General features: G+C 37.3%; 1 protein-coding gene across 1 annotated transcript in view; it reads left to right on the top strand.

The window, feature by feature from the left end:
* The window catches only part of ca9 (carbonic anhydrase IX), a 63,330-nt gene that overhangs the window by 5,435 nt on the left and 33,610 nt on the right, over nucleotides 1-24,285 (top strand). The window contains exons 2-5 of the mRNA XM_039759589.1: nucleotides 5,713-5,748; nucleotides 12,705-12,875; nucleotides 16,586-16,728; nucleotides 17,565-17,657. Coding sequence (XP_039615523.1) covers nucleotides 5,713-5,748; nucleotides 12,705-12,875; nucleotides 16,586-16,728; nucleotides 17,565-17,657 — 443 coding nt within the window. The remainder of the gene's footprint in view (nucleotides 1-5,712; nucleotides 5,749-12,704; nucleotides 12,876-16,585; nucleotides 16,729-17,564; nucleotides 17,658-24,285) is intronic.

Below are 24,285 nucleotides of genomic sequence, written 5' to 3'. Positions count from 1 at the left end.
GTGGCACAGCTGTTACTGGCTAATGTGTGGCTAATTTAAGTCAATCAATCAATCAATCAATCAACATTTATTTATATAGCACATATTCATACAAAAAATGTAGCTCAAAGTGCTTTACAAAATGAATAGAAAAATCCATCCATCCATCCATTTTCTAACCCGCTGAATCCGAATACAGGGTCACGGGGGTCTGCTGGAGCCAATCCCAGCCAACACAGGGCACAAGGCAGGAACCAATCCTGGGCAGGGTGCCAACCCACCGCAGGAATAGAAAAATAGAAGACAAAATAAAAAATAAACATAAGTCAACATTAATTAACATAGAATAAGTAAGGTCCGATGGCCAGGGTGGACAGAAAAACAAAAAACTCCAAAGGCTGGAGAAAAAATAAAATCTGTAGGGGTTCCAGACCACGAGACCGCCCAGTCCCCTCTGGGCAATCTACCTAACATAAATCAAACAATCCTCTTTGCATTTAGGGTTCTCATGGAAGGACCGGATGATGATGGTCACGTAGACTTCTGGCTTTCAGTCCATCAATGTTGGTGCATCATGGTGCTTTGAGTAGGTGGTGGTGGCGCAGGCCGCCACCACAAAGAAACCAGAAAAAGAAACAGAAGAGAGAGTAGGGGTCAGTACAGATTTTAGTGCCACTGTGAATAGTTATAATGAAGAATTGAACATACAGAGTATCAGGATTAAGTTAAAGTGAAGTTATGAGAAGGCCATGTTAAAGTAATGTGTTTTCAGCAGCGTTTTAAACTGCTCTACTGTATCAGCCTGGTGAATTCCTATTGGCAGGCTATTCCAGATTTTAGGTGCATAACAGCAGAAGGCCGCCTCACCACTTCTTTTAAGTTTAGCTTTTGGAATTATAAGGAGACACTCATTTGAAGATCTAAGGTTACGATTTGGAATATAAGGTGTCAGGCATTCCGATATATAAGATGGAGCGAGATTATTTAAGGCTTTATAAACCATAAGCAGAATTTTAAAGTCAATCCTGAATGACACAGGTAACCAGTGTAGTGACATCAAAACTGTTCAAAAAGTCTTTCTAAGGTTGACTGCTTATTGAAAACTTAAACTCTTGCGTAGTGCTCCAAGTGTGTATTTACCCTCTAGCTGTCTCACTGGTGCACTACATTGCTGCTTCTTCCTGAATTGCACTGAATAGACTGTGATGGAAGTGATGGTTGTCCTAACTGATTAGTTAATTAGAAATGACTGCTTTCTAGTATTTTCTATTTAAGTGGCCAGTCAAAACACCCTTACTTATGGGAGAAAAATCACATATGAAATAACTGCAAAGGTACATTACCAATAAAACCTTAACATTTTGAATTGTGCTTACACGCTTTTAACCAAGCGAATGTAAATCCATCTAAATTACGTCACTTGTACTGCAGCACCTTCCAGCCACTGAGATCTTCCCATGCGCACCTCTCGATTATAAGCTTATTTAACTGTACCACTGGCAGCCATTTAAATCTCACTGGGATCCACCGTGGAATTACAAAAGTTTCTTGATACCTCACAAAGTACTGGATTTATGAAATTTTCAGAGTACAATATAACCCTAGGTATTGCACTATGCTGTCATTATTAGGCATTCACAAATCACTACTATCTGCCTGTCCTGGATTAATGTGACCTCTGCCTTTCTAAATGCTTCTTTGAAGGCACATGTGACACATCTCCCTAGTGGTTCCCAAACTCTTTTAGTAAGGAGTCAAGCTGACAATTCAAAGTTATTTGGCAGAGCACCATCCTTGTACTTTTCTTTCACTGATATGGTCTTTTGCAGGTCCCCTGTAACATGAGTGTCAGAGCTTAACATCTTACCCCGTCTGAGTCCTTTCTCAGATGATACTGTGAGGTCATAAAGAGCCAGAAACCTCATTTGATCTCTGGTCCATTTACAGTAGGTCACCACCATACAATGAATGATTGTTTCTTACACAAGGCTATTTATATATATATGCATTTCTCTTTATTATTTAAAAAAAAATACAAGACAAGACACTTTAACGGGCATGCCTATGGGTTGAGAACAGTTTTGCAAACTAAAATTAGGTTTACAAAATAGCAAAAAGCCAGAACCAACTACATGTGTCAATTAGAATATTCAATGCGAATATTAGTTTAAATAAAGGCCAAAATCTCAAAAAGAAATAATAGAAAAGGTTAGACACTTCTCTGGTCCTTGGGCAAGATTTCCTGCTGTAGGTTAATGTCATTAAATACACTAAAGAGATTTGAATAAAGATCAAAAAAAGGCAAGAAAGACTGGAGTTTATTAAGAACAGTAAACAAGGAACGACATTCAGAAGAGGAAGCAGTAGACACAATTCATATTTATCTGAAGGTTTCAGCTGTGAACAAGCCATTAACATGCTGGCAACTAAAGGGGACATTAAGGAAGTTCTAAGTGACTTGGAGCTTGTAGAGAACAAACTGTTACTCACATTATGAGGACTAAAAGAATATGAACAAAACCACCCTAAAAATGTTCAAAAAGTTATCAATCGCTCTTATTGTGTACATTCCAAACTCATTCCATACAGAACAAGTTCCTAAAGACAGTGTGGACTGTGCCCGGCAGTTTATTCCGGCCAAGTCCCCCAAGCCGCCAGATGGAGCCCTCCCTGCAGTATGGAGGTGCCCCCAAGACCAGCAGGGAGTCATGGACTATGTAGTTTTTATTCTCAGCCCTGCTGGATACCACAGGGGCCGCAAGAGGGAGCTGCAGGGAGGACCAGAGACTTATTTGTACACTATGACCCGGAAGTTCGTCATAGGAAGAGCGACGGACTTCCGGGATGAAGAAAAGTACTTTTTACCTGACCCGGAAGTGATACAAGATCACATGGACTGGGGACTGGGAATACTTCCGGGTCAGGGAATATAAAAGGACTGAGGGAACTCCCAGACGGCGAGCTGAGCTGGGTGGTAGGAGGGCAACGCGTCTGGGAGTGGAGGATTGTGATTATTATTGTTATTGTGGTTTATGAATAGTGTGGAGTGGAGGGTGCTTAGTGCACGTTGTTATAATAAAAAGAATAATTGTAGCACTTTTACCAGGTGTTTGGCGTGGTACCTGAGGGTTCAAGGGAGCACTACTGCCCCCTACTGCGACAACAGCAATATTAATATTAGTGTTCCTTTGTATCAGATGGGGGTGGTTGGATGACACTGGTTTATATAATCCAGTAATTTTAATGAGATTCACAGTCAAATAATCAGGGCAGCTATAAAGACAAAACTCAGCCACATATCATCATCAATGTGCTTTTGTGAAGTATCATTAAAATGTGACTGTGGTGAAATGTGGATTTATTTTTTTATTTTAAATGTCTAAAAAAGTATAAGGTACCACATTAGAAGCTAATCGTCAAATCACACAAAGAAGAGGAATGGCAGTGGGTACAGAAAACAATGGATAATATTGCTTAATAATTTGCTTATTGTTAATAATTTACTGTAGTTGAGGTCAAAGTTACATTATATTCCCTTTAGAATCAGTGCTGTGGACATTTGTATAATTAGTTTCATAGCAGATGAATTTTTAAGTGAATCTGCTAAATTAAGCAGATGTGAATAAAAGTTTGTGTAGATTTGTACAAATGAAGGCTAATAAAAATGAATGTTAAGTCTTACATATAGAAAGTGAAAAGAGATGGGAATCCCAGAAGTCTCATCATTCTTCTCAACAACACAAGTAATTGCAAAGACTAAGAAGATCCTGAGTGTTAGTGTGAGCTATGTGGAGTGCAGTGCATGGGAAGTTATACCTATTTAAACGCATTTGTGAAATCTCATCTGAAAATAGCATGTGCAAGATTTTGTCTTCATAATACAAAATATACATAAGAGAACAGTGCTGCAAGACTAATTCTGGGACTATTGTGGGGTTGTGAGCCATAAATAAAAATGGAAGCACTTGAAAATTATGCAAATACAGGTGACCTAAAGAAAGGTGGATGTCGGCTGGCGTTTTAAATCCAGTTTTCAGCAGGACCAGAGGGTGAGGAAGAAATTAAGGGTATTTTTGTTTTGTAAATATTAGGAAATATTTCATCAGATAAGGAACTGCAGATATGGGACAGTTAACAAAATTATATAATTGAATGTAGCACTTCAACAACTTTTAGATATTATCTTGATTGTATTCGTGAAAATATGAAATGGTGAGCAGTTTTGTGTTAAATGGCTGCCTGTCGGACGATTATCTGGCAGGTAAGCTTATGTGATAACACTTAAGCACAACATGAATATAAATCATGAAATGGTTTTGTTCCTAATTTTTTTTTCAGTAGGACGCAATAAAATATTGTAAAAGAAATCTGACGCTTCATTTTTAGTTACAGTGAAAGGTGTAGTCTTATTGGGTTGCCCCCAGCTGATTGGAGTCATTTAGAAGTGTTTATAGGTGCTTTCTGAGCTGGATTGTGGACTTTATTGTCTCTTTTTGGATATTCCATTTAATCATATTTCATCCATCCATCCATTTTCCAACCCGCTGAATCCGAACACAGGGTCATAGGGGTCTGCTGGAGTCAGTCCCAGCCAACACAGGGCACAAGGCAGGACCCAATCCTGGGCAGGGTGCCAACCCACCACAGGACATCATATTTCATGCTCTGCCATTTTTGCTTGGATGTTGGATTAAAAGGAATCTGGAGTGCATGTGCTCCTTTGGTTTGAATTTAAATAGACCTGAGTCATACCTGAGAATCTTAGCAAACTGCCTCTAAAACCCACATTGGAGAATCTCATGGAAATTCCTCATTTGTTTCCCAAACCACACTGCAGATTACCACATAGGGTCGCTGAATCATAATGTTCCCGAGAAAACCTGAAGTGCCTAACTTGCCTTCCTCTTTTTTCCGGAGAAACACAAAGCTCTATTGAGTACGGTGACACAGAAGAAATTAATTCTGAATGAGGATAAATGGTGAGAAAAATGTTTAAACAATTTTAGTAACTTCCAAATATAAACTCTGCTGGAATGATTTGGTCATTATAATTGTTCAGTGTTACTAATCTTTTATGGACCATCAAGATTTGGTGAGGGCACGTCTAATCAGCTGCTTGGAGGTTTTTTGGAGGTCAGCATCAAAGTAATAATGCCAAGTCTCAGCCTAGGACAAGAATCTAAATCTAGAATGCACACAGTTCTACCATCTGTTTTAAATTGTCACAAACCCGATGGCCATTGCCAGTCCTAGCCAGCTAGAGTTTCTAGAGACTTGTTCCCCACATAAACCTGCCACACCTTGAGACCTTCTCTATCCGGTATGTTGTGGCTAAATCTGTCAGCTTGTTTCCACATGTATCATATTTTGCTTTTTTCAAATTACTTTGGATCATACTTCCTATATTTATTTTCTTGGTTATCAGATCTTTTTGATGCAGCAAAGAACAAACACATTAACCTCAAATGCAAAACAAGAGGAACAAATAAACTTTTCTGAGTAGCAGCACCAATGTTCACTCTTAAAATGTTTATTGTTTCATGTTTGAACAGTGTGACGTACACCCATCTGTAGCATCTGTGCTATCTAAATGCTTCCCCTACTTGATTTAGTCTTATTAGGCTTGCTTGACCGAAATTGCTAGCTAAATGCATCCATCATTAAATCACTTTAATTAAGAGTTTCATTTTCTGTTAAAGTACTAATGTTATATTTTTATTTTATCTATTCTAGCTAAACCCCATGGAAAAGGACACTGGAGATATGATGGTAAATGACTCCTTTGTTTTCATATGTTAACATACTATATTACAGCAACTTTTTCTGCTTCCCATCCCAAAACTATTGAACAGCAATGATTTGAGTTAACTATACACTTCATTGCATGTGTAATTATTGTGTTTAATGTATTTTTTTGTATTGGTAAGAGTGTTTATAAATTCATATTGTGTGTCTATATGTGTATGCTCTAAATAGTATATGTGAGTATATGGCCCCTCATGGCAACCCTCCACATCTAGACAAACACCAATAAGATAAAAAGGTGAAACAATATGGTACCTTTTATTTAAGAAAATAAACCAAAAGCAGGGATGATCATGAGGAAGCACACGGGCATTTATAGAAGGTCACCGGCTACTAGTAGAAGATGTGCCAAAAACTTCATGGAGGCTTTCCTTAGATGTAAATGTGCCGTGTACCATTCTAGTGGAGCTATCACCCGAGGAAACTTCTTGATAGCTAGGTTTCACAATATTATACATTTTGTTTGCTTTATTGTGTTCACCTGCAGATTTGAGAACTCTGGATTAAGGCCTAGTAAAGCATAAATGTACTTAGATGGTCTAAATATTTTCTAAAAAGATAAGTGAATTTTAAAATTGTAGTAGGGCCCAGATCGTCAATGATGATGTCAAGAACAAAATGTAAAGTAGTAAGTATAAGACTGAAGATTGCTCTGTATTACTCATTGTAAAAAAAAAAACAGTAAAAATGAATACATAAATTTATGTGGTTTTAATTTCATTTATAAAATACTTTTAAAAGGAACAACAAATGAGACTATTATTACCTTTTATTTTAAAAACACAACTGATTACTATGCATTTTTCAGCTAAACAAATTTTTGGGTTGGGTTTTTTTTAGTTTTGTAGAGCAGCTAAATTCATGAACAAATAATGTTTTGAATTAAGTGGATCTGAGAAGGCTATTTTATTTATAAAATAATCAGTTTTTCCTTTAATGATTTACTAGCATAAATAACAATTTCTTAAGTTTATTTAAATTATCTACCAGTGGAATTTTGTGCTTTGAACTACAGCTTTAAGCTTGAGCGCAAGTTGTTCCCCATTGTTGTTTCCTCCGGTGGCCCTAGTTTCGTCCATACTGTGTATATAATGTAGTAATCTATACATATAAAAGGCAATGCCCTCACGGACTCATCACTAATTCTCCCACTTTCCAAATAGGTGGGAAGCTGAAATTTTGTGTGCTCATTCCTTGCAGTGTATTTACAAAAGTTAGCTATGTTTCGTGTCCTATTGCAACACCCAAGGTGGGGAAACGGGTGTACCCTGTGAACTGTATATATAGATGGAGAAACCCCTCCTCACTATTTCTGCAACTTCCAATATACGTAGGAAACCCAAATTTCCCATGCTCATCCTTTACACTGTATTTACAAACGTTAAGTATGTTTCATTTCGTGCCATGCCCCGTAACGAACTTTAGAAAATAACATCTTCTTTTTGTTGGTTCTCACCATTATGCTGTAAGGAACTTTTGGAACTGACCTCTCCTTTTGCCGGTTTCATTCCTTATTTCCCTTAACAGAGGATTTATTTCACGGCAGAGATGCACAAGGGCCACCCCCGGTCCCCCTTCCTTTTTTTTTGCTATCCGCGCACCTACCACGTGGTTGGCTCCCTGCCTATATACTGTACATTAACGATATCCTGCGCTCATGTGCCTCCTCACTCACTTCCTTACTCTCCTCAGCTGTTCGTCGTGCTCACTGCTCCCTTCTTCTTTACTCCACCACTTCAAGCCTGCTATTGTTCACCTTCCTTCACGTGTTCCTGCTGGTGACTCCTGCCTTTTCATTTACTCCACCGCTTCAAGCCTGTTATTGTTGGCCTTGCTTCATGTCTTCCTGCTAGTGCCTCCTGGCTTTTTGTTACAATCATCAAATTCACTCTCAATACTAAAATAAGCCTACGAAAATTACATTGATAATCATGTTACATTATTTTTAAAATGTTTCCTTTTCTTTTTCATAACTTCTTTAACACACTGCAAAGCGCATGTATTTTGCTAGTCTAATATATAAAGTGCATGTAATATAATATAATGTATATAACAACAACAACAACATTTATTTATATAGCACATTTTCATACAAACAGTAGCTCAAAGTGCTTTCTATATAACATGTTATAATCTGGTGTATTTTTATCTTTGTGTCTGAGGTTTTTTTTTTTTAATCCTTTATGGCTGATTTCCATTTGGTTTTTTTAAGCACTGGAAAAGCCAGATCTAATGCTTCAGTTTTATCGTACATTTTTTTTTCTTATATTCAATTCACATGTTACTGTGATGCCATTATTGTTTCTTATTAGTGACATTGTTTTGTGGAAGTTTTGTTTATGATTACTATGTTGTTTGTGTCCAGGGATCCCAAAAATTGTATGATGCATGATATCATTATTACAACTGCAATGATGTCATGTATTTCCTGGTTATCCTAGATTGTGGATTTAAACTACCAACTTTGCTGTGTGTGATTTTTGGATTTCCCGATAAAGATTTATTGCTACAAATCTTGGAGTATGATTTCTTTGATTTTGGTTTTAGGCTAGAGGAAATGATAGGGTTGATTTCTTGAATGGCTCCTACATTTTCCTTTATAGACTGCATAATATTTGATGCTGGACATACATGATAATATAAATATATAATGTAAATAATGTGGATGAGAGAGTAAGGGATAGGTATATCTCAGAATTAAATTTTCAACCTGAAATTGCAGGATTTCATATTTATTCATAAAACAAAGGCAGCATCTCATTTAAGATTTTTTCCACATAACACTAGCAATGTGGACTAGCGGCTAAGACATCAGACTACAAGCAACAAGGTTTCTGGTTCAGTCTTCTCTACTGACTTTATTATATGCCATTTAATAGCTATAGAATATAGTCAGAACCAGGACTGCAGACTGCAGGAGGTGCTACAAAAAGTGTTAAAAACGTTTGAGGACCTGACAATAAGGTACAAACAAACTTTGGTCAAAATGATCCACGGCACTGTGCCAATACGATGCTGGGATGATAAACAAATATCAGAAAGTAATTACTTCTGGGGAGATTAATTAGGCAAAGGATAATGTTGGATACTGTGTGGTTTATTAGGACTTTGCTCATAGCAATAAGGTTCTTTGGAAGATGTATTGGTCCTAATGGGACAGGCTACCTGAAGGTTGCCAGGCACTTAAAATGTGAGGAGAGGCTCATCATTGCAGCAACATCTTGTGCCAGTAGGATGAGATCTAGGGAATGGCTCCAAGGGTTTGAGAGGGCAGCACTGATCCAATAAGTCCCTGGCTGGAGCTTAAAAGCTCCTTCTGACCAGACTTCCACTGAGCTTAGAATCAAAAAGTAAGACAAGGCAGCAACCTGACTGGTGGGGAGAAGTAAGGCTGTAACTTTGTGAAAAGAGGTATGTGAGAAGAAAGATTTTCAGTATGTAGGTTCAAACTGGACTAAACACCCCATGTAAAATGAACATACAGGCAAACAGAACTATTTAGGAAGTCCCAGAAGGGTATCATGTTTATTGCTTTCAGTTTACTCCGTACTTTTGTCAGTTATTATGTTTGTTTCCTTCGTTGCATACTTCATGTATGATAAACTCACCCCTTTTTTGTAACTTTGGTCTTATTGGCGTTCATTATGGCTCCAGGGATAGCTCAAGAAAAGCCTTTCTTGATCACAGAGTGTATTATACAATACCAAATTGCCCTGGTGTAACTGAATGACTAGGTATGGTTGTGCACTATAATGTAATAGAATCTCAGGTTATCTACTGTTCCTCACAATCCATTATAGGAAAAGCTGATTTGAAAAAGTAGTACAGGTACTTGGCTTTAGAATCAATCATTTTTACAACGGTTTCTTTAATGGAGAGAGCACTTTCACAAAGAATAATATCATATGGGTATTACAATGCAGCGTCACATTTCACCCAACTGCTTTTATGAAGCTTTTCATTGTCTATTAGACAAGCTAGACTCAGACTCTCTGGAACTGGAGGAGCAGTTTTTCTTACTTTACACTGGTACAGCTGTAGGTTTACTCCAAACAGCCTTAAGGGATTAGATATAAGGTCCCGAATCTCTGAAAAATCAATTCCAGATACACATTCTGTGCTTCTCTCTAAAATGCATGCATTGAATTGTCTGTCAGCACAGATCTGTTGCAGTAAGGCATTTCTTCTGCCTCGTCTCCTGTTTCCTTTTGTCCTCTTCAGGCAGAAATTAAAACCATTAAGAATGTCCAGAAGCCGTCTGATAAGACACTGGGTGTGGATTACCATGGCCCCAATGCCACATCTATTACATAAAGCCACGATTCAATTTCAAGTCCTCTGCAATATGATTGTCTACTAACAGATATATTCTTTGTAATAATTGAACAAGGAATATATCAGGATTTTTCTTTTGAAATATTCATGAGTTCACATGAAAGAAGCCAACTTTGCCTGAAGTTTTATTTGTTTTTTTTGGTCTTTGAGGCTGCCGGATAAGATTAATTTATTGAGGGTGCTGATGTTTTTTTTTTTCTGTCTCTGTCCATCCTTCTCTCCCTAATTTGAAAATAAACATTACATGTCTTTCATTCTCATTTGATGGATTCCTTCTTTCACTTCTCCCACCCACTGTCAACTTCTTAAGCATCAGTGCACACGGGCCTTGATAACGATCTGCAGTTACTACAAGAAACAGAGGTAACTTGTGGTTAAACAAACAAAAAGGTAAGGGAGTGCATGATAGATACTCGTGACTGGTAGGAGATGAAATCGCTGCAAACCCATATAACATAAAACTGTCAGATGCTCCACTTTTCATTTTTATGCTTCATTTCCTGGTTTGTCGGGTTTTTTTTTTGTTTTTCACTCCATCCTCATTTTGCAAGTTTATTAATGTATTGCATCCTGTGTAACATTGTTGTCCTGTCTGTTTAGCTTTACTTACTTTATAGAACTTCTCATTGCATTTACTTATTTTCTCAGGACAGGATGCCAGGCCATCACCAGGCATATTCTTAGATAAAGTAAACTTGCAATCTTTCACACTGTAGAACTACAGTACTTACCAAATATCTTCAGAATCATGAATTCATTTACTAAACCAGGCTTAACCAATTTGGGATATGAAAGGATGCAGAACCCAGCATTATCAGGGAAGGCTTCCACCACCCGATCAAGCTTTAAAGCTTTTTTTATAGTATTAACAATAAAATAATAAAGCATGTTTCACTAAATATGAAGGGCGAGAGCTCTCACTTTATAGAAATATTTTGTGATTTACATAAACCCTAATCCGTTCCTCCTTCTGCATCAATACTTTGAAAATCTGTCACCAGTTTCAATGCACTCAACTGGAAAGTTCCAAGCAACTTCAAGGGGTGATCAGGCAGTTTGTGAAGGCACACATTTCTAGAACATTAGAAAAAAGTCTGATGAGAACAGGCCATTCTGTCCAGCAAGGCTTATTAATTCTATTTTAATTAAGTTTCAGATTAGATCTTGGATGCATCTTACATTAACAAGTATTTGAAATGTATAAAGTGATATAATATTGAGTATATTCTTATCGTTGCTGTGGTTTTCAGCTTTTGATGTAAAAGACAATTTTTCCTAAAGAAAACAACTGAATATTCAAATATTCATTCAGTTAATTTGTTTCAACTCAGAAACTACAATATTATCTATCTATCTATCTATCTATCTATCTATCTATCTATCTATCTATCTATCTATCTATCTATCTATCTATCTATCTATCTATCTATCTATCTATCTATTCTGCTGTTCCCTTTGGCATGTTTAAGCACAAGGCCACAATGTCTGATTGGCAGCTACGGAAGGGGCCCATTTTGCAAGAACGAATGAAATAACATTACAGATATGGCAATAAGTCAAAGTCTCAACTCACCATACTAAGGGAATTCAAAGGTGGTTGCCAAAGTCAGTTAGTGCATTATTAACCAAACTGAACAAATGAATATACTGATGCAAGCAGTTTCAAGTGCCACCATACACAGGTCAGAATCTATTTTTTTATGCATTCATTAACCTTGCAAGAGTCTGTAGGAGAACAGCACCGTGGTGTCATTGTTAATACATCTGCCTTACAGTCCCAGAAATGTGCTTTCTACAGTAATGATGGTGTTTCCCTAGTTCTCCAGATTTCACACCATATCCCATAGAAATACAGTATATGATCATTTTGTTGATGGCTGTAAACTGGCACAGTTTGTGTGATGGTAGTTGCGAATATGCACTGCAAATGCTGCAGGGATTTGGCCACAGCCCCTTATGATTCTAAAATAAAAACAAATAGAAAGAAAAGGAATAAATGGAACAGTAAGCCAGGAGTAAGCAGTGAACTGGTATTTTTGTGCTTTGTAATCCATCACCTTAGAAGCTAGGACATATTTAATACAATACAATAGCACAATAGTGGTAACACCTCGCATTGGCTCAGGCTCTTGACTTAACACCCCAAGCTATGGGTTTAACAGTGTCCTCCTGTTACCTCCATTTGCATTGAACTAACTGTAGAACTTTCAGCCAGATGTTTCCCATCCCATTCACATGTGTTTATAGCGTAGACGAAAGGCAGAAACTTACAAACCTTTGGAATAGTTTCTTAAAAGAAAGTATTATGTTCAATAAAACACTCCCTGCCTCCTCACTCTTGACCAGTTTTTGATGTTTTTAAATGTATCATCACACTAGCTTAATACATATGCTCTGTCCCAATGTACTTTGATTTACTTTATTTTTATTTTTATTTTTTTGATTTACTTTGATTTGGCCATCGGACCTTACTTTTATTCTATGTTAATTAGTGTTCTCTTATCTTAATTCTTACTTTGTCTTTTTTTCTCTTTCTTCATCATGTAAAGCACTTTGATAAATAAAGGTTGTTGTTGTTGTTACAGACCAAGACACCTGGTCATCTGACTTTGAGCATTGCAATGGAAAATCTCAGTCTCCCATCAACATTGACACAACAACAGCCAAATACGATACCAGGTTGTCCGCAATTGAACTCCAAGGCTATGAGCTGTCAGCAGAAGACAAGCTGACTTTGAAAAACAACGGCCACACACGTAAGTAAATGATGATCATACCTGGTGCATCAGCCTTCAAGGCCTGTGACTGCAATGTTTTTAAATTTGTGTCACTTTCCAATCTAGAGTACAGTTACATTTTGCTCTGCTTTATTCCTACACAATGACTTCCTGTCTGTCTCAATATATCATAAAACAGGGCCTTTCAGAATACAGGATGTTCATTCCAAAAGTAACACTGAATATTTTTGAGATCCCATTTCTTAACTGCATTTGAGATACGACATTGACTTCTTGTTTCAGCAGTCCAAGCTCATAAAACTTGTTTTAACTTTAAAAATGTATTTGGTTACATTCCAGTAATTGCCAGGTTCCAATTCATACCAACATAACAGGCATGGTTATCTATAACCTCCAATTCGGTGAAGCGGATCAGGAAATGTAAAAGGTAGAAAGATGGAAGGATGGTTGCTGTTCACCGTTTTTATCACTGTCAGTCTCCATATAAGAAAGATAAGAAGATGTGAGAGATAGCATGCAGCTTGGTCTAAAACCACAATAGCACACAGGTAATATACCGTGCTTTGGAGAAAAATTACATGGATAGTTAAAAAAGAGCAAGATAGTAAAAGAAACATCATTCACAAGAAATAAACTGTGATATACTATAGTTACTTTTAGGGTTTTTACTTTTGATCTAAAATCTCCTAAACTTTACAGCCTCGTTGAACATGTGTAAGTCTCTTTTACACCACATCATTGCTGAACCTTGCACCTATGACTTTAACTTACAGTATGTTTTTATTTGTCTTGTCAGCCTCCATGTTCTTTAAAAAATAAAGTATCCCACCTTGCACTCTGGGGTGCAGAAAGTTTTTTCTCTTGTTTGGTCCATGAATGAACTGTTTTTTAAAAATTGATTTATAATAATTTGTTATTTTTTCAGTGTGGATGACTATACAATGAACCTGCACAGTTTATTTGAGTGATTGAAATGAGTCCATCGTAACCTTTGCTCTTTATGTGCAATTTCAGTTTAGTTCTACACCTTTGTAATAGTTGAAAATGAGCAATTATTTAGAGCTGAATACAATTCTTTAACTTGCCATGTTTAATAATCTGATCTCAATACAAACTGATATTTGACAATTTCAGGTATTGCAGATTTCAAATCTGTCTTGATTTATCTTAATATTTTGATTGTAATTCATTCACACCAGGAATAAATCTTGCCAGTGATCATTGAAAATATAAATATCTCTTCAAGAAAAATGTTGAAAATGTTATATTCTAGCATAGTTAATTGCACTTTCAAATGACTGAATCTCCAAAAAGAAAGTATTTTTGTAATCCAAGGCTCTGGACCTTTAAAATTTCATAAACCACTCTTGGATTTGCGCTTAGCATCATCATACAATATCTTGAATACTTTATTTAGGGAAAAAAATGAACATTTAGGGCTGCATTACTGCATTTTTATTTCCTGCTTTCTAACTTTTCATAAAGCACTCTTTGCTATAAAAGTAAGTGAATCAGAATGTGAACATTCATTTCAGTATGGTACGAGGGACGTTCAAAAACTTTCCTCACTTTTATATTTTCGTTGGAAATGGTGAAGGAGGGAGTAGTAGTAATTGAATTAAAAAGTTGGTATGACACATCGCAAACAAAGGTGACTGTGTAGAAAAGTGATGTCATCTGTTTTTGAAATTCTTAATAAATAGAGTTTAAAAAGTGTGGAAACTTTATGAACATACCTCATATTTATTCTGTTTTGGTTTATTATTAGATGGTAATCCATGTGCTGAACACTGAGAAACTAGACAGAGCTTGTAGAAATACCAGTTATTATAAAATTACAGATATATGGTAAATTAATTAGAAGGAATTATGAATGGTTAATACTGATGAATATCATCATTATTAAATGCCTTCATAGTATGGTACATATGGTTCTTTTTATTTCCAATACTCTCTGTCTAATCCTCCAAAACCATTTTGCTTTGTATACTCCTCAGAGAAATTACTTGCCTTCATTATTCATGAAATCTTAAAGATTAACAATGCTTACTTTTAAGATACTAAGGAATGTCATTTCACATTCAACTGAGATGGTAAAATGACCTTCAAATTAGAGTTCACTTCCTACTTTGTACAAATGTGCTCATATTCTAAATGACACAAACTCAATAAAGATCTGGCACTTCAGATTTTTTTTATTTATAATCACAGTTCTGATGTTTAATGTTGTCACTGCTCAAGATTTCTATTGGTGATTTATTTCACCAAACTACATCAGTAACCTCCATCACTATGTTCCTGTTCACCCACTAATGTCCACCAGATCTGGCAGTCTCATTGTGCCGTAGGCTAACCTGTGATCATGAATGACACAGCCTTCAGCTGCATTGCAACCAGACTTTGGAACAACATCCCTAAATTATTTAGGTCAGCAGACTCAATTTATTCTATTAAAAACAACTTGAAACTCAGTTGTTCAGGAAGGTATTTAAGTTACCCTGACATTCTGTCTTTCAGTTAACTCTCCCTGTCCTGGTACTCTGAATGATTTTGACTTGTAGTGCAAATTATGTCATTTGTTCAGAGTTTTCTTGTGGTATTTTATATATTTTGTGTTTTTCTTGTGGTTTTTTGTCTCTTATTCCGATTCAAAATTAATTTTAAAGCACTATAAAGAAGTAATAAGAAAATGGCCACTTCACCCACAACAACCCCACAGCATTTACAGCAAATACTGTATATAAAGAAACACAAACAAAGGGACAAAATGTTTGAAAGAGTCATTGAATTAACCTAATAAGCGGTGCAAAAAATCTAGTGCCAACAAGCAGGTGTATTAAAAATTAGTTATGTGTAAGAAACATTCACCACCAAAATTAAATATAAACAAAAAAGATATTACTGGTCAATTGTTCTTATAGTTTACCATTATGAGGTATGTAGACCTTCTAGTTCAAGCTCCAGTCTTCTACCAATCATAGTTACTTACAATGTGAATTTCCCCATAGGATTAATAAAGTATCCTGTCTATCTATCTATCTATCTATTATATAGTGCCTTTCATATCTATCTATCTATCTATCTATCTATCTATCTATCTATCTATCTATTATATAGTGCCTTTCATATCTATCAATCTATCAATCTATCAATCTATCAATCTATCTATCTATCTATTATATAGTGCCTTCATATCTATCTATCTATTATATAGTGCCTTTCATAGTGCCTTTCATTATCTATCTATCTATCTATCTATCTATCTATCTATCTATCTATCTATCTACATACATGCAGAAGAAGATTAATGCTGAAATCCCAACCTCTGCTTCACAATTACTGCTAGTCCAACAGAGAAATTAAAGACCCAGAGGCAGTATGAAAATGTCTGAACCTCTTAGAGGGAGAATGGTTAATCTCCACTATACTTTTTAAAAAAGCGTCATCACCAAAACAGAATAATATAAAAATGAATGTAGCAGTGCCATAAGATCAAAGTTCTGTGCCTTTTTAAATGCTTATAGCTTGTAATATTCTTTGATTTTAAGAAGCAGGTCTGTTATATTTACAATAGTGTATACTGCTGTGTTTGTAAGCTAAAGTTTGAGTTGTAAGATTTGATTAAAGTTGAAATGTGAAAAGATGCAATGCGTTTGAAGGACATAACTGTTTGTACTATTCAGATTCAGTTCATATGGTTACAGCCCATTCCTCTGCTTTGTTTTCAGTGCTGTTGAATTTACCAAACACTATGCACATCACCAAAGGCTTTGACAATGTATTTGTTGCTGCTCAGCTCCACTTTCACTGGGGAACAAAGGAAGTGCCAGGGTCAGAGCACACCGTTGATGGACTCCGCTTTCCTGCAGAGGTAAAATGTAGACTTTTTTTTTTTTTTTCCTTTTTTTCCTGAATGTCCTCCAGAAATTTAAAGTTCTAAGCAGGATTCATTTGATGTTGTTTGATTTGATACAAGTTCTAAAATGAAGAAAAAAATCACTACCTTAGTATTTATCTAGGAATAACTATTCTATATAAGAATTACAATTAAAAAAGCACAGTTGCAGTTTTATAAGTGTAAACACTTGTCATAACTCCCTACTGCATTTGAAACTTCAAAAACAAATTTTCTCATGAAGTTTAATCAAGTTCTTACACATGTAACGAGCCCTAGTATGTAATTGAGCAGAGTCTTGGGGACTCTGGTTTCCTGACACAAACCAAAGACATGCTGTTGGTTTGTTTGAAGGTTTACCCATGCATTCTTCTGTGTGATAAACATTATTTTTTCAAATGTGAGTGTGTCCTGGAATAAGATGTTTTCACCTTTTCATGACCCTGTACTTGGAAAACTGCATTCATATAATAGATGGCTTTGCCCATTTTTAAAAAGGCAGATACTACCTTGAGTGCAGGATAAAGCTGACCTTGCTTAATCTGCTTACAGTAACTGAAAACTCAAGAAATTACAAGTGTAGTGCTAGTATTTCAAAACTTCCATAATGGCTATTGTTTTTGTGTAATATGCGCAGGATACAAAATAAAGTGTATCTGCTTCTCATTTTTAACCGTTGTGTACTACTGCAGTAATTCTGGGCAGTGGTCTATCTATAGCCTTCATTATTTTGGATTCAGAATAAAAAAACCTCATGGATGCCCCCTCATGTTCTTAATTTAGTCAGTTAATTTAACCTTTTCTCATTGCAGATCCATGTTGTTCATTATAATTCTAAATACGAGAATCTAGGTGAGGCAGCAAGCCAGCCCGATGGTCTAGCAGTTCTGGGAGCCTTTTTAGAGGTAAGATGTGTGATATTACACACAAATGTGTTGTCGTCTCTACCAGACTGTCTTTTTGCTGGGCTGCTGTCTTTTTTGGTTTTGCTCTCAATTTATCTGTGTGACAGGAGCAAGACTGAAAATATCACACTATTTTACAATAGTGTCAGTCTCTAGAATTGTACATAGGATGTGGCCTAAAGTTAGTTAGGACATGGAAGATGATTTAATACAACATCTGTTTGGTGGATTGGGTAAGATTGGGTAAGGAAAGAAAAAAAAACATTGAGATCAGAAGCAGTGACTCAATTTATAAGAAATCTGGCATATGGAATTGGTTGCAAATGCTGAAAAAATTATTCCAAAACTAGAGTAAAAAAATGTGTTGACCCAGAAGGAGGTTACATTGGGTTCATTATTGCCAAGCAAAATTTCCATAGTTTGTAATGTAAGCAATTATACAAATCACATGAAAAAGTTTGGGAACCCCTCTCAGCCTGCAGAATAATTGACTCCACTTTCAACAAAAAAGATAACAGTGGTATGTCTTTCATTTCCTAGGAACATCTGAGTACTGGGGTGTTTTCCGAACAAAGATTTTTAGTGAAGCAGTATTTAGTTGTATGAAATTAAATCAAATGTGAAAAACTGGCTGTGCAAAAATGTGGGTCCCCTTGTAATTTTGCATGTAAAATATTAAAAATTAAAAATGCATGTCACTACTCAATACTGATTACTTGCAAAACCAAATTGGTTGGATTAGCTCGTTAATCCTTAAACTTCATATGTGTCCAATCATGAGTGGTAAAAGGTATTTAAGGTGGTCATTTGCAAGTTGTGCTTCCCTTTGACTCTCCTCTGAAGAGTGACAGACAGCATGGGATCCTCACAGCAACTCTCAATAGATCTGAAAACAAAGATTGTTCAGTCTCCTGGTTTAGGGGAAAGCTACAAAAAGCTATCTCAGAGGTTTGAACTGTCAGTTTCAACTGTAAGGAATGGAATCAGGAAATGGAAGGCCACAGGCACAGTTGATGTTAAACCCAGCAGGTCTGGCAGGCCAAGATAAATACAGGAGCGGCATATGCGCAGGATTGTGAGAATGGTTACAGACAACCCACAGATCACCTCCAGAGACCTGCAAGAACATCTTGCTGCAAATGGTGTATCTATACATTGTTTTTCAATTCAGTGCAATTTGCACAAAGAATGTCTGTATGGCAGGGTGATGAGAAAGAAGCTCTTTCTGCTCTCACACCACAAACAGAGTCGCTTGTTGTTTGCCAATGCTCATTTAGACAAGCCAGATTCATTTTGGAACAAAGTGCTTTGGACTGATGAGACAAAAATTGAGTTATTTGGTCATAACAAAAAGCACTTTGCATGGCAGAAGAAGAACACCGCATTCCAAGAAAAACACCTGCTACCTACTGTCAAATTTGGTGGAGGTTCCATATGGGGCTGTGTGGCTAGTTCAGGGACTGGGGCCCTTGTTAAAGTCGAGGGTCAGATGAATTCAAACCAATATCAACAAACTCTTCAGGGTAATGTTTAAGCATCAGTCACAAAGTTGAAGTGATGCAGGGGTTGGATATTCCAACAAGACAATGACCCAAAATACAGTTTGAAATATACAAAGGCATTCATGCAGAGGGAGAAGTACAATGTTCTGGAATGGCCGTCACAGTCCTCTGACTTGAATATCATCGAAAGTCTATGGGATGATTTGAAGCAGGCAGTCCATGCTTGGCAGCCATCAAATTTAACTGAACTGGAGAGATTTTGTATGGTAGAATGGTCAAAAATACCTCCATCCAGAATCCAGACACTCATCAAAGGCTATAGAAGGTGTCTGTTATATTTGCAAACGAAGGCTCAACTAAGTATTGATGTAATATCTCTGTTGGGGTGCTCAAATTTATGCACCTGTCTAATTTTGTTATAATGCATATTGCATATTTTCTGTTAATCCAATAAACTTAATGTCACTGCTGAAATACTACTGTTTCCATAAGGCATGCCAGATATTAAAAGGAAGTTGCTACTTTGAAAGCTGATAAACAAAAATCCAAAGAATTAAGAGGGGTTCCCAAACTTTTTCATATGTCTGTACATAATATTATGGAGTTACACTAGCGCTGAAGGACGTATAGAGTGGGTTGTGGCTTTAGGCTGGCATCCCATAATGTTCTGAACTCTATCCAGCTCACAGACAGACCAACAGACATCAGGACAAAGTAGCCAGAAGCAGATGACACACATCCTTATTCACTTTCTTAACTGAGCAGGGAGTGTATGAATCTCCTCTTGTCAATTACAAGTGCAGACCTGCTATGACTTCTGTACCTCAGATTCACAATATATTGTGGCTTTTAATTACTAGGAAGGATTTTTGTTTTGAATTCTCCAGTATGTTTTTTTCCCCCACACATGGCTAATCCATGACTATAATCTTTATTTCATTTCAAATATGTAAATTCATCTTTCCTCAGTTGTTATAACACATTACACTGTTTCTGGGTATTTTTCTTTGTCAGTTGGTCACAGTACAGCACATTCTAGGTGGGGGATGACTATTACTTTGTATTGATATGGACGTTTTGACCCATAGAAATAAAAAAATGATAATATCAGTGGATGGCCTTTTGTTTAGCTTCAGTTATGCCCTATTTTATTTATTTATGTTTCTAAACTATGTTTTTTATGTGAATAATGTTATAGCTACAGTCTTCTAGCAGGTGACACAGTTGTGTGTACTGCTGCCTCACAGCTCCAGACTTTTGGGTCCAAATTCCAACCTGTCTGTATGAAGTGTGCTCGCATGAGTTTTTCTCCAGATAGTGTGGGATTTGCCCAACATCCCAAAGACATGTGTAGCAATAATAATAATAATAATAATAATAATAATAATAATAATAATACATTTTCTTTCTATAGTTCCTTTCCCATGCTCAAGGCGCTTAAGATACAAATATTTTCTGCATAGAACAATCAAAAATAAATACAAGATATACAAAGCATCAAGTAGAATAAAAAAGAGAATAAACCAGAGTATAATGCTAAACTCATTACCAAAAAAAAATGCCTAAACAAATCACATAATTTGTGATACAACACACACACACACACATACACACAAATAATCCTGAGCATCTGGACAGAGAGGTAAACTGAAAGGAGGAGCAGAATGTTAGGTTAAGTTAAAAGCCTTCCTAAACAGATGAGTTTTAAGTTGCTTTTTAAAAGAATGAATGCAGTCGGCTGATCTAATTAATTTCGGGAGGTCATTCCAAAGTCTGGGCGCTATACAGCTGAAGGCCCTGTCTCCCACAGAGTGCAGGTTAGTGTGGGACACAACAAGATGGCCAGAATTAGATGATTTTAGTGGTCAAATAGGAGCACAGTGATGGAGAAAGGTCACTGATGTAGTCCGGTGCAACACCATTTTAAGCTTGATAGGTTATTAATAGAATTTTATACTCGATCCTGTAAGATACAGGGAGCCAGTGAAGGCGAAGAAGGATATCTATGATGTGCTCGCTGTTCCTGGTTCATGTAAGGACTCTTGCAGCAGAGTTTTGAGTTAACTGAAGATGTGATATAAGATTTGAAGGGGCACCTGCCAGTAGGGAGTTGAAGTAATTGATGCATAATGTGATAAAAGCATGGACAAGTTTCTCAGTGTTAGAAAACAAGAGGAATGAGCAAACGTGTGATATGTTATGGAAGTGGAAGTAAGAATGTTTCATAATGTGGTTTATGTTGGAGGAGTAAGAAAGGGAGGAATCAAAAATCACACCAAAATTCCTTGTATTAAAAGAAGGTCTGATGCGATCACCACCAAAAGTGACTGAGAAGGAGCTCATTTTTTTTAAGTTGTGCTTTAGTGCCAATTTACAGTAGTTCACTTTTGTTATAGTTTCATTTTAAAGAGTTTGGCTTCATTCAGGTTTTAATTTCACTGAGGCACGTTGTGAGCTGATGAAAGCTCTGATGAAGTTTCACTTTTAACATTGAAATAGATCTGAGCATCATCTGCATAAAAATGATAACCCACTCCAAAGCTACAAATAATGTGGCCAAGGAGAAGCACATAGAAGAGCAGAGGGCCGAGGAAAGAGCCCTGAGGAACTCCTTGTGTGACTGGCACTGAGCTAGACCTGCTGTTGCCAAGACTAACAAACCCTTGCCTATCAGTCAGATAAGACTTAAAGTACTGGAGGGCAGTGTGGTGTTATGGGTCCACAGCTCGTTGAGCAAAGGCCATTCATTTTAAATCACTGCACCCGAGGCGGCTTCGTGAGGGGGGCGATGTTGTAGCGAGCCACGGGGCAGTCGTCGATGTGGGCGTTTCTCACCGTGTGCACAGGTGAGGAACTGCCCACATTCGTGATTGCTCCCATGGCTAATGCTACAGCTGTGATGGCCCCTCACGTTTTAAAAAGAAGCGCGAGTCGGTTGTGTGAGAGGAGGAAAAAAATGGAGAGAGAAAGGAAAGGAGAGGAGAGGACGGAGGTTACCGGGAGCAGGAGAGGAAGCAGGTCGGTGAAAGAGAGAGAGAGAGCGAGCTGCGAAGAGCGAGCGGACAGGCGAACGAATGAGCGCTCATGGACAGCTGCGTGGAAGCTGGGTGTTAGGCCGACACCCAGGTGTTTGTGTTGATGTCGCTCCCGCTGAGCGATCAGGTAGCGGGAGTGACCAAGGGAAGGCGACTGGCCGCAGAGAGGCCATGGAAAGGCAGCGGAAGTCGGGAGACTTGGTGGTTGGAATCCCCAACGTGGGCGACCTGGCCGTTGTGGGAAACCAAGTTCTCCGGGACTGGGATGAGTGCCATACCGGAGCCAGGGATCGGGAGGTCTCCAGTCTCGTGTGTGTGTGTGTAGAAGAGGGCAGCTGCAGAGAGCATCTTGCCTGCTGCTAGGCCCAAACGGGATAAGCAGGTGAGACGCTAACAGAAATGTTACACCGGATTTGTTGTTTTAAAGACTGCTTCCATGAGAAGATTTTAACCTCTGGTTTTAAGGATGTGTTTTTTTTCTATTTATTGGTTTTATCCCCCACGTTCTTATATTGGATTATTTAATGAAGAACTTTTGGAGCACTGCACTTTACATGAACACTGTTTATTTTGTTGACTGTTTTTAATAAAAGCACTGTTTTCACTTTTAACCATCCCCTTGTTCAGATGCTCAATTATTGCCTTCACTGACTAGCTCACTCGGTAACATTATCGACGGTGTTGGGTTCAAGGGTTCCCAAACAGCCATGGGAGCGTGGAGCCAGAATTCACATCGTCACAGGCAGTGCCAGAGATATCCAGAATGCTCTCCATTCTGGACAGTGGAATGTCATGTTCAACAGTTTCAAAATCTTCACTGAGGTCTAAAAAAAATAATGTGATGATTTGTTCAGAGTCTGCTGCTATAAGCAAATCATTTGTTACCCAAGCAGTTTCTCAGCTCTGTAACCAGACTTATTAAATAATAATTAAATAATTGGTGAGCTGGTAGGGCACAACATGTTCAAGAACTTTGCAGAAAAGGCTGGTGAAGAAGAGGCCGAAGATTGTTGATTGTCAGCATCAAGGCCAGACTTTATAACAATGGGGCTACAGAAGCAATTTTAAAAGTGGCTGGCACAAAGCCATTGTCAAGGGATGCATTTATTATTGTTGTAACTGTCAGGATTATGGCATGAAGGCATGATTTTATGAAGTGTGTTGGGAATGATGTCCAGTACACAAGTAGCTGACCTCATCTTACAAAGCAGGTCATTAAGAAAAGCAGATGTGAATGGTTAAAATTTAGAAAAGGAACTGGATGGAGTGGGAAGACAGGGTAAAATATAAATGGATGATGGATTTATTTTAGTTGAATTATTTAGAACTTTAATTTTATTACGCAAAAAGTGGAAGAATCTTTCACAGACTTCAGTAGATGAGGTATTTGAGCTAGATGCAGGTTGAAGTAGTTTATTAACTACAGAGAACAAAACCCTTGGGTTATCATGACCACTTTCTATTATTCTGCAATATTGATCTTGGCTGCAGTTGGCACATCCCTGTAAGCCTTTTGATGGTCAGAGAAAGCCTGGATATGCACAGTGAGGCCAGTCTTGTGTGACATTCTCTCAAGGTGTCAGCCAGCTGCTTTTATAGACCATAATTCTGAATTATACCATGGAGCTGAACAGTTAAAGGAAACTTCCTTATGTTCTAACTGAGTTGTTTTATCTAGTGCTGAATTAAGTACTGGGTTATAGTGATCAACACATCAACATGGACTTTCTAGTGTTGCTGGAATAGGGGAAGATGGATGAAATGGATCCAGCAAGGCTAGAGGGACAGATATTTTTAAAGTTTCTGAAAGAAATTTGACATTTACATGTAAGAGAAGGGGGTGGTAATGAGACAGTGAAAAGTACCACTTTATGGTTAGAGAGTCCCAAATCACTGGTATAAGTATTGGTGACAGATAAGCCAGATGTATAGATCAGGTCCTATATATTACCACCAGAGTGGAAAGGAAAATGAACATGTTGCACCAAGTCAGAACAATCCAGTAAGGACAGGCATTCATTCCTCAGTTTACATGTAAGACTGAAAATATGGGTGTTGAAATCGCCAAAAAGAATGACTCTCTAGGTGAGG

Source organism: Polypterus senegalus, chromosome 7 (genome assembly GCF_016835505.1).
Source record: "Polypterus senegalus isolate Bchr_013 chromosome 7, ASM1683550v1, whole genome shotgun sequence".
Taxonomy (NCBI): domain Eukaryota; kingdom Metazoa; phylum Chordata; class Cladistia; order Polypteriformes; family Polypteridae; genus Polypterus; species Polypterus senegalus.
The sequence above is the reverse complement of the archived record's forward strand: the minus strand, read 5'-3'. Positions and strand labels throughout refer to the sequence as shown.